General features: G+C 49.6%; 1 protein-coding gene across 1 annotated transcript; it reads right to left on the minus strand.

Moving 5' to 3' along the window:
* Positions 3504-8857, minus strand: LOC109843883. Its single transcript, XM_020412844.1, has 7 exons — positions 8761-8857; positions 7882-7991; positions 5363-7579; positions 5082-5276; positions 4628-5002; positions 4393-4548; positions 3504-4316 (listed from the first exon to the last, which is right to left on the minus strand). The coding sequence occupies exons 2-7, from the start codon at positions 7982-7984 to the stop codon at positions 3568-3570; spliced, it is 3795 nt and encodes a 1264-aa protein (XP_020268433.1). The 5' UTR covers positions 7985-7991; positions 8761-8857; the 3' UTR covers positions 3504-3567.

Raw genomic sequence — 11138 nt, forward strand, 5'->3', positions numbered from 1 at the left:
TAATGCACTGATTATTGGACTCAACTTCGCTAAGGAGCTGGGGGTTGAGTATCTCGAAGCCTTCGGCGATTCTCAACTAATAGTCAAGCAAGTCCAAGGAGAATATGAAGTCCGAAGTCAGGATTTAATTCCATACCATAAGATGGCAGTGGAGATAGCGGAATCATTTGAAGGATTCTTCATCGAACATATTCCACGGCTACAGAATACCTATGCAGATGCGTTGGCCGCATTGGCCGTGTCACTAGCGCAGCCTCCCGAAACAGAGCAGTTTGTTACGGTAAGAACTCACCAACTCCTAGTGCCGCTTTACAGTGAAGATGCCGAGGAAGAAGAAGTTCAAGAGGTACACGCTACTCAAATCGAGTTCGAACCACGAGATTGGCGTTTCCCCATCATCGACTACGTCTTGCATGGAATCTTGCCAGAAGATGTGAAGGAAAGAGAGTCAATCCGGCGAAGAGCACCCAGATTCTACTACAATACAGAGAATCGAACGCTATACCGCAGGGGGTACGATGGGCTGATATTGCGTTGCCTATCAACCAAAGAAGCCCAAGAAGTGCTTAGAGAGGCACATGAAGGGGAGTGTGGCGCGCACGAGCCTGGCCCCAAGCTTTATGATCGCATCAGAAGAATGGGATATTTCTGGCCTCACATGATGAGCGAAGCAATCACATATGCCCGGAAGTGTCATGCGTGTCAAGTACATGCGAATTATATGCACCAACCTCCGGAGCATCTGCATCCCTCGGTAACATCTTGGCCGTTCGAGACTTGGGGAATGGACATTGTTGGTCCTATAAATCCCCCTTCGATCAAAGGCGACCGGTTCATCCTGGCGATTACCGATTACTTCTCCAAATGGGCTGAAGCAATTCCACTCAGAGAAGTTAAGACGAGCAACGTCATTGGATTCATCAAGCACCACATCATTTACAGGCATGGTGTTCCAAGACGAATCATACATGACAATGGTCCTCAGTTTGTCAGCAACGCCTTCATAAGGTTCTGCGAAAAATTCAAAATTCAGGACATCTCATCAACGGCTTATAATCCCACAGCAAATGGATTAGCTGAAGCCTTCAACAAGACTATCATAAAACTTTTGTCAAAGCTTGTGAAAAGTAACAAGCGAGATTGGGATGACAAGCTCGGTGCAGCACTATGGGCCTATCGTACCACGGTACGTACACCAACCGGTGCAACCCCGTATTCATTAGTATATGGATGTGAAGCCGTTCTCCCTTTGGAAGTTCAAATTCCATCTCTTCGGATCGCCCTTACAACCCAAATGACGACCGAAGAACAGCATCAAAAGCGCCTCGAAGAACTCGAGATGCTCGATGAAAAGCGCCTGGAGGCTCAACAGCATATCGAGTTCTACCAAGCCAGAATTTCTCGAGCCTTCGACAAAAAGGTTCGACAAAGGAGTTTTAAGGAAGGGGATTTGGTCTTAACTGAAAGACATCCTATGAACCTGAGCTCCAAGAAGAAGGGCAAGTTCGAGCCCAAATGGGAAGGACCGTTCGTAGTAGAAACAGTCTACTCAAACGGCGCCTATCGCCTAGTCACCAAAGATGGTGATCGGCTGATGATGCCAATAAATGGCAAATTCCTGAAGAGGTACTATCCTTAGCACCTTTCAGAAGGAGCTGATGTATCGGGAAGTTCCCGGAAGAATACCACATTGGGGTATTCTTAGGGATAACCTGGTCGGTATAAGAGAGATGAACAAGAAGTCCACATTCGAACCCCGAATGTTCTAGTTTGTCAGACTCTAACCCTCATCAGATGAGATCCAATCATTCGAGGGATTAATTTTCCCTCACAAAACTTTCATTGGTGTTCGATTACTCATAGTCTTCGCCACACATTCCTCACTCGGTCAAACCTTACGACAGTTAGGACCAAAGCCAAAGTCCCCTCTCGATTCCTTCAACGAACGAGAGGTCCACAAATCGGGCGGTCAAACTTTCACGTAGTTGTGATCGTTCCAAATTTCCCACTTGGTCAAACCTTACGACAGTTAGGACCAAAGCCAAAGTCCCCTCTCGATTCCTTCAATGAACGAGAGGTCCACTTTCAAACTCCCGAATGACCAAACCTTACGACAGTTAGGGTCATCTCGAACCCTCGCTTAGTCACAACTTACCCTGGTCGAGACTAAGACCGAGTCATCTTTTGTTCAAATGACCAAACCTTACGACAGTTAGGGTCGTTTGAACTTTCCGATTCTCGGAGTGGAGATCCCACTTCTAGTTTCATCCTGCGGATTCTGGAGGTGGAGATCCCACCTCGAGTTTCCCTCTTTTGCTGGAGATAGAATATAAAATTCTTCCTCTCCAGTTCTGAAGATAGAATATAAAATTCTTCCTCTTCAGAGTCAAATGACCAAACCTTACGACAGTTAGGGTCGTTTGAGCCTTTCGGATTCTGGGGGTGTGCCACCTCGAGTTTCCTTTCCAGCTGAAGATAGAATATAAAATTCTTCCTCTTCAGAGTCAAATGACCAAACCTTACGACAGTTAGGGTCGTTTGAGCCTTTCGGATTCTGGGGGTGTGCCACCTCGAGTTTCCTTTCCACCGGGAGATAGAATATAAAATTCTTCCTCTCCTCGGACCTTTCCGATGCTCGGAGTGGCGACCCCACTCCCAGTTCATCATTCCGGGTGCTCGGAGTGGAGATCCCATTCCCAGTTCATCCTTCCAGATACTGGGGGTGGGGAATCCCACCTCAAGTTTCCTTTCCAGCGGGAGATAGAATATAAAATTCTTCCTCTCCTCGGACCTTTCCGATGCTCGGAGTGGCGACCCCACTCCCAGTTCATCATTCCGGGTGCTCGGAGTGGAGATCCCATTCCCAGTTCATCCTTCCAGATACTGGGGGTGGGGAATCCCACCTCAAGTTTCCTTTCCAGCGGGAGATAGAATATAAAATTCTTCCTCTCCTATTTTGACACAACTTTCAACTTCCAATCCGCGCACTTGGTGCGTGGGGAATTTTATCCCGAATCCTAAGTAGGGATAAGTCAACACCTAACACGTGTTGCCGGGTAGCCTATTCCCGTAACAAGGGCAAAGTCTACGTATTCGAAGTCGTAGCAGCAAGTCTAAGGGAGTTCATTCCTTTAGCACAACGTTACATACGGAACGGATTTCGATAATCCGCATGCTAGCCCGATTCAAACGGTGATCGGTAAAGGCACATCAAACCCGTTGAAGGCTGGGGGTTTGCCAAAAACCCCAAAGTCAACGCCTAACACGCGTTGCCGGGTAGTCTATTCCCGTGAGAAAGACGAAGCCTATGTATTCAAGATCATAGCACAAAGCCTCAGAGAGTTTACTCTCTCAGCACAACGTTACATGCGGAACGGATTTCGACAATCCGCATGCTAGCCCGATTCAAACGGTAATCGGTAAAGGCACCTCAAACCCGTTGATGGCTGGGGGTTTGCCAAAAATCCCATAAATCTGTCATTCGGAAGAGATACAGAGAAAACACAAAAGAAGCAAATGCGGATTTTCTATTAATAAATCAAGTCAAAAGCATACAACAAAAGCTCGTTAGTCCGAAGGCAACCGACGGCTAAGAATATGAGACTCTAAACCAGAGAGCCTGTCCATATAGTCCTGCTCGAACTCCGCCTGCAGGCTAGCTCGGACAGAATCTTCGGAACTGTTGAGAACCTCTGCGGCTTCGTGTCGTAGCTTCATCAACCCCTCCTGCACTGATCCCAGCCTGTCGAGTGTCCATTCACGAGAACGCTCCAACCCAACCAGTTCCTCAGAAATGGTAGCGGCAGATTCTTCGGCGCGTTCCAAGGCCTCCTTCAGTCTAGCTATCTCTGCACGAGTGGAATCTAAGGAGCTCACTAACTCAGCTCTGCTGGTGTCTTTCCTCGCCAGAGAGGCCATCAGCTGCTCGACAGTGCGCTCACGTGATCGAAGCTCGCTGCCAACGGAAGATCGCAGTTCATGCCACTGCGTCAACCTATCCTCCACCTGAGAAGATGCAAAAGAGGGAGCTCCACCAGCCTTCAACTCCCTCAGCTCTCGAATCTCTGACTCCAGGGCAGCGAAATCAGCTGTAAAGGAATCGGCCAAATCCGGATATCCCTCTTCCCTCATCATCATCATGTGACGGGAGAAGGAACGCCTGAACTGATCAAAAGAAGACCCTCTGTGCAGAAGCTTATCAATCACGCCGTTATAAAAGGCAGTAAAGAAGCCGAGGTCAGTGCGGAAGACATCCCCATCTGGATTGGTATCGGCCAAGAGAGCATGGACCTGCTCATATAGAGACGGTCGAGAACCTGCAAGCAGCAGTATGGGAGGTCAAGAAACTATTAAATACAATCGAAAAGACCCTAAGGGAAATTCGAGGTATACCTATACCGGCGGAAATCCCCTCGGGTTGGGGTTCGACAGGCTCCGAAGTAACGACAGGAATGCTCATGGAAGGTATATCAACCCTCGTGGGCAAGTCAGTCGTATTAGGCGAAGGCGGGAAAACACCCGAAGCTATAGCAGAATCAGGTACAGCGCCTGGTCATATAGTTGCACTTCTTTATTAGTCAAAATGGAGACTGAGACAAGCAAAGAAGAGAGGAAATTGGATATATACCTGTGGATGAATCACTCTCAAAGAGTGGTCTCACAGTCCCGGTGGGAGCTTGTTCAGCTAACATATCGGCTAACAGTCCAGAGTCAGGTCTCGGGAAGACCGGTGCAGGAACATATCCCTGCTCTTCGAAATCTGCAATAGGGGAGGCCCCATCCCCGTCTGGCCCTTCTGTCGCAACACCTGCAGCACCGGATGTAGGTATATCTGAAAATGAACCGGTGGGATCAACACCATCTGCCTGCCCAAGATCGATGTTCAGATCAATGCCCAGGGAGCCATCACGAAGGGCGTCGCACACCTGCTGCATGAAGCAGTCCATGTTGTCAGCCCCAGAGAATACCGGACCTGGTGGAAGCTCGCCCTCCTCGAAGAACCCTGAATTATGAAACAGGATCAGGGATCCCGGAAGGTAAATCATCTTAAAGCAATAAAAGTGGGTACAACAAAATGTTACCTTCCTCCCCGTCGGCAAAGCCTCCTGAATCTACCCCATGGGAGCGCTGATCAACATGAGGTTTATGGGCAATCTTTTTCCTTTTCGAAGGATCACCCCTCATAGAACCAACGGGGCGGTCATGCGAAGTTTGGCCACCAAACTTGGATTTCGCACGACGGGAAGCGAGCGACCCATGGTCGTCGGCTACCCCACCTGAAACAACAAGAATCATCTCATGAACCAGATCTTTCGCCAATACCAATTGAAGTCGAGAAAGAGGATCAAAGAGCATGACAAACCTGTATCAAGTTCTGCTTGGTCGGTATCTATATCTGCATACTCCCCTTCGGGAATTCCGGTGGACTTCTTCCTCTGTCTCTGAGCAGGCTCAGCCCTGCGAGCAGCCATCATAGCAGATTGAACCAAGTGATCGGATTCTAGTTCCGAAAGACTCCTCACACTTATGGATTCATCGGCAGAGAGGAACCATTTACAGCTGAGGAAGGTAATCATCGGCTTGCGTTTATAGGAGGGAAGAGCAAACTGAGCCCCGGTGCAGCCAACCATGGTCCATAACCACGCCCGTACGCCGTCAACGAGTCCTCCCTCAACACGCAAACTACGACTCGGATTCCCAACGTATAGTTGGTCATAGCCAAACTGACGTGCGAAACGGCAGGGAAGGTAAGGCTCTATGTGGCAGCGGTCCTTCACCCGGAGAACAAGATACCCGACTCGGATGTTCACCAACCAGCGGAAACAACCGACGTCGAGAGCAGTCCGGTTAGTTCGGGGTTTCTCCATATCAGTCAACTCCTCGCCATAACGTCCCGAAAAGCGAGGGAAGCATTTGAAGAACTCCCAGTTCCTGCGAACTCGAAGTTCTTTTTGTACATCTTCAAATTTCTTCCCAACCCATCTACTCTCCTCCAACAGCTGTAGGAAAGGAACGGGAACATCAACGGCGCTGGGCGCCGACATCAAGTCCGGACGGTGAAGAACGAACCACGCCATCAAATAAGCGTAGGGCAGCTCAACCTTCGGGCAGGTAAGCTCAGTCGAGGGTTTAGAACCCACTTGGGTAAGAACACGAACTACACCCCTAAGCCCGCAATGGATGCTGGCAACCATCGCTGGAAGCAGAGAAAGCTCCCTCCCATAAGCTAGCTGGACCGCAGGGAAGAGCACCTCGAGGGGTAGAGCGTCTGAAGACTGATATGGAACAACACACTTCTTCAGCCAAAGAGCAAGGTAGCCAGCTAACAGAGACCGAGGATCGATAGACTTCTGGGCATGATAGAGGAACGATCGAAACTTAGTCCCGGCCGGAAAAGCCCCCTCGGCACTAGCAATGGTATAAGAATGAGTTTCATTCTTCTCCATCAGCTCATTAATAGCGGCAGGGGTCAAAACGCCTAACTCATGTATGGACTCCTCGGAATCATCCTCCAAGTTAGGAAACAGGTAAACAGCAAACTGCTTCAAGCTGATCTTCCTCTTCGTCTTCGCTGGAGGAGAACTCTGGAGCAAACAGGTGTGATAATGACAGGTGAGGTCCCAGAGAGTGTCATACACATCGGGAGTATCCTTCTTCAAACACTCCAACTGTTGGTTAGAAGGGAAGTATTCCTGATACGGGCAATCTCCCATCGAAAGCCCGGAAACCTGGTGCATCTCATGAAGAGCCAACCCTAGCTCTCCGCCACTGGTCAAGAAGGTATTACTATCAGGCATATATGTCTCGAGCAATGCCAAGAAGTGACGGCAGCTAACGGGAAGTCCATACATAGTAGCCCGTATGGGCGTATATAATCCACTACCCTTCAAGTCTCTCTCCCAGCGTCCCAGAACATAACTGGTCAAACGGGTCCACCATCCCTTAGCCAGTGAGGAAGCCCAACCATAACATCGGTAATCCAGTCGAGGTAATTGTCTTCCCAGATGAGCTAAACGATTCCTCACGGTGAGAGCGGCCGCCGATACCTCGCCTGGAGGTGCAGTGTCAAGACCCATGATCCCGGGTCGAAGGCCACAAATGGATTGATACCCCAGAGAACCGGGACTCTTGTGATGAGAAATGTATCCGCACTGAACGTGTGTAACAGCATTGGTAAGAGGCCAGGACATCTGTCGCCCCACAGCCTGTTTCTCCAAGTCAGTAAAAGAGCACTGGCGAGGAATAGAGGGGATATATAAAAGAGCTCCCTCGTCAAGGGTAAGCCAGTGCTCCTCAGCAAGAGTCAGCGCGGCAGGATCTTCGGTGCGATCCCCGAATAGAAAACCCGGCTTCTTTAAAGCTTCAGTAGAAGTGGCGTCTGCGGTGAGAGGAGCATCGGTGATAAGTTGGCGTAAACAGTGACGCCCTCCATCCTTTATCAAGCGACAGAACTCGTCTGAGCGATCTCTGTCGAACTGCGGAAGGGGATCGATGATCTGCCTGGCAGAAGCCGAAGAAAACACTTCCCTACTACAACCGGTAGGGGCATGATGAGGGAGACTACCCCCGGGAAACTCAACTGCAACAAAGCAAAGATGGAGTCAGAAAATCCATGTCATAAACGCAAGACGAGATTATTCGATTTCGAGTGCCCTACACCGGGAGAACGGTATGCGTCATCACGTAGACACCGTGATAACATATACCGACCTATAAGGTGTAAGGCAACACGAGATCGCCCCAATATAACCGAGGACTTGAATTGGCTAAGCAAAGCAAGTCCGAAACCTTAACCCCCGCGGGAGGGGTATCGGTTCTTCCGTCATGACCCGCGAGAGGTCAATCCGGGATAAAAGAAAAAAATATATATAAGATTCTTACCCCCAAAGCAAGAGGTCACTGGAGATGATGTCGTAGGAGCCTCCTCCACGCCATGCTGCGAGCAAGGGTGACTCCCGGAAAGACGAGACCGACGGGGAGACATCGTGAATCTGCAATGAAGAGCAGTACATCAGGTACGATATATATACACGAAATATCGGAAGAAGGGAAATTAAGCACTTGGACTCGAAATCCTAATAACAAATAGGATTTTGTAGTTAAAGTCTAATTAAGCCTACGAATTTCGTGCACGCGAAACGATAATCGTCATTTCGCGGAAAATTTTGGTGAAATACCCAAAATACCCCTCGTGCTCAAGGCCAAATTCAGGTCAAGGACACGTATGACTCGGGTTATGGTCATCATACTTGATCATCGAACATCCCGGTACCCTATAATTTTGATCAAATTTTGCAAATAAGCCCTTTTGCAGAATTTGGTCAATTTTACATAAAAGTCCCTCCATGAACTTTTGGTTTTGCATCCATATGCTTTTACCAAAAATTCGATCAAGGGTCGGGGGTTTAAACTTCTTGGATTTCAGCCCCAAATTCGTGGCTCTTTTGACAATAAGCCCCTCCAAATATTTAGGGACTGTTTTGCAAATAAACCCCTCAAACAGTTCTTTAACCCTCTTACACAAAGCACCCCCATTTCTTGAAGAAACAAACACGAACCCAAGCCTCCCAAATTTCAGTTCATGTTTGCATAAGAGCCCCCAAAATTTCAGACCCACGAATTTTGCAAATAAACCCCTATAGTTTCGGTTTTTGCAATAAAACCCCCCAAATGCTTATTTCATCCATAAACCCTTATCTATTACAAGCATAAAGACATGATCTTTGCAAGAAAATAAGGGGTTTGTGAAGAAAAACTTACCAAGTCAAAGGAGTTTTCCTTCGGGCTCGGAAATGGAGGCCAAGACCCTCGTTTGAAAGAGGAGAAGATTCCGGCAAATGGGTACCCGTCAAAATCCCGAATCTTTTAAGGGATTGAAGGGTTCTCAAGAGCAAATCAATGGAGGAAAGAGGGGGAGGAAGAAGAAAGAAAACCGAAAATGGGGGGAAAGAATTCGGTTTTGGGGGTGGGGTTCTCTCTTGAAATTCAAAATAAAGGAGGGGGGGACCATGCACAAGAGGCCAAAAAAAGGAACAAGACAAAACTAGGGGAGAAACACCCCTAGGGGTGTCTCGGCATTGCCGAGACACCCCCAAGGGTGTCTCGGCATTGCCGAGGCACCCCGGGGTGCTTCGCCCGGGTTTCAACCCCCTACGCGATGTTTTGATCCCCCGAGATATTTTCCGGTACCCGGAATTGTTTTCCATATCCACGATGTTTCCACAAACATTGGTTTTCTCCGCCGACGGTTGAAAAATATGGATGAGTCCCACAAGTCAACCTACGCGGTTCAAAACCCTAAGGTGGACGCCGGTCAACGCGTAACCTTAGGTCAACGCCGGACAACGCGTTGCGTCAAAAATCAACACGTGGCGACGAAAATCAACACGTGATGACAAGAGCCAACCCACGCGGTTCAAAACCCTAAGGTGGACGCCGGTCAACGCGTAACCTTAGGTCAACGCCGGACAACGCGTTGCGTCAAAAGTCAACACGTGGCGACGAAAATCAACACGTGATGACAAGAGCCAACCTACGCGGTTCAAAACCCTAAGGTGGACGCCGGTCAACGCGTAACCTTAGGTCAACGCCGGACAGCGCGTTGCGACAAAAGTCAACACGTGACGACGAAAGTCAACACGTGACGACAAAAGCCAACCTACGCGGTTCAAAACCCTAAGGTGGACGCCGGTCAACGCGTAACCTTAGGTCAACGCCGGACAGCGCGTTGCGACAAAAGTCAACACGTGACGACGAAAGTCAACACGTGACGACAAAAGCCAACCTACGCGGTTCAAAACCCTAAGGTGGACGCCGGTCAACGCGTAACCTTAGGTCAACGCCGGACAGCGCGTTGCGACAAAAGTCAACACGTGACGACGAAAGTCAACACGTGACGACAAAAGCCAACCTACGCGGTTCAAAACCCTAAGGTGGACGCCGGTCAACGCGTAACCTTAGGTCAACGCCGGACAGCGCGTTGCGACAAAAGTCAACACGTGACGACGAAAGTCAACACGTGACGACAAAAGCCAACCTACGCGGTTCAAAACCCTAAGGTGGACGCCGGTCAACGCGTAACCTTAGGTCAACGCCGGACAGCGCGTTGCGACAAAAGTCAACACGTGACGACGAAAGTCAACACGTGACGACAAAAGCCAACCTACGCGGTTCAAAACCCTAAGGTGGACGCCGGTCAACGCGTAACCTTAGGTCAACGCCGGACAGCGCGTTGCGACAAAAGTCAACACGTGACGACGAAAGTCAACACGTGACGACAAAAGCCAACCTACGCGGTTCAAAACCCTAAGGTGGACGCCGGTCAACGCGTAACCTTAGGTCAACGCCGGACAGCGCGTTGCGACAAAAGTCAACACGTGACGACGAAAGTCAACACGTGACGACAAAAGCCAACCTACGCGGTTCAAAACCCTAAGGTGGACGCCGGTCAACGCGTAACCTTAGGTCAACGCCGGACAGCGCGTTGCGACAAAAGTCAACACGTGACGACGAAAGTCAACACGTGACGACAAAAGCCAACCTACGCGGTTCAAAACCCTAAGGTGGACGCCGGTCAACGCGTAACCTTAGGTCAACGCCGGACAGCGCGTTGCGACAAAAGTCAACACGTGACGACGAAAGTCAACACGTGACGACAAAAGCCAACCTACGCGGTTCAAAACCCTAAGGTGGACGCCGGTCAACGCGTAACCTTAGGTCAACGCCGGACAGCGCGTTGCGACAAAAGTCAACACGTGACGACGAAAGTCAACACGTGACGACAAAAGCCAACCTACGCGGTTCAAAACCCTAAGGTGGACGCCGGTCAACGCGTAACCTTAGGTCAACGCCGGACAGCGCGTTGCGACAAAAGTCAACACGTGACGACGAAAGTCAACACGTGACGACAAAAGCCAACCTACGCGGTTCAAAACCCTAAGGTGGACGCCGGTCAACGCGTAACCTTAGGTCAACGCCGGACAGCGCGTTGCGACAAAAGTCAACACGTGACGACGAAAGTCAACACGTGACGACAAAAGCCAACCTACGCGGTTCAAAACCCTAAGGTGGACGCCGGTCAACGCGTAACCTTAGGTCAACGCCGGACAGCGCGTTGCGACAAAAGTCAACACGTGACG

This window comes from Asparagus officinalis, chromosome 5 (assembly GCF_001876935.1).
Source record: "Asparagus officinalis chromosome 5, Aspof.V1, whole genome shotgun sequence".
NCBI lineage: Eukaryota > Viridiplantae > Streptophyta > Magnoliopsida > Asparagales > Asparagaceae > Asparagus > Asparagus officinalis.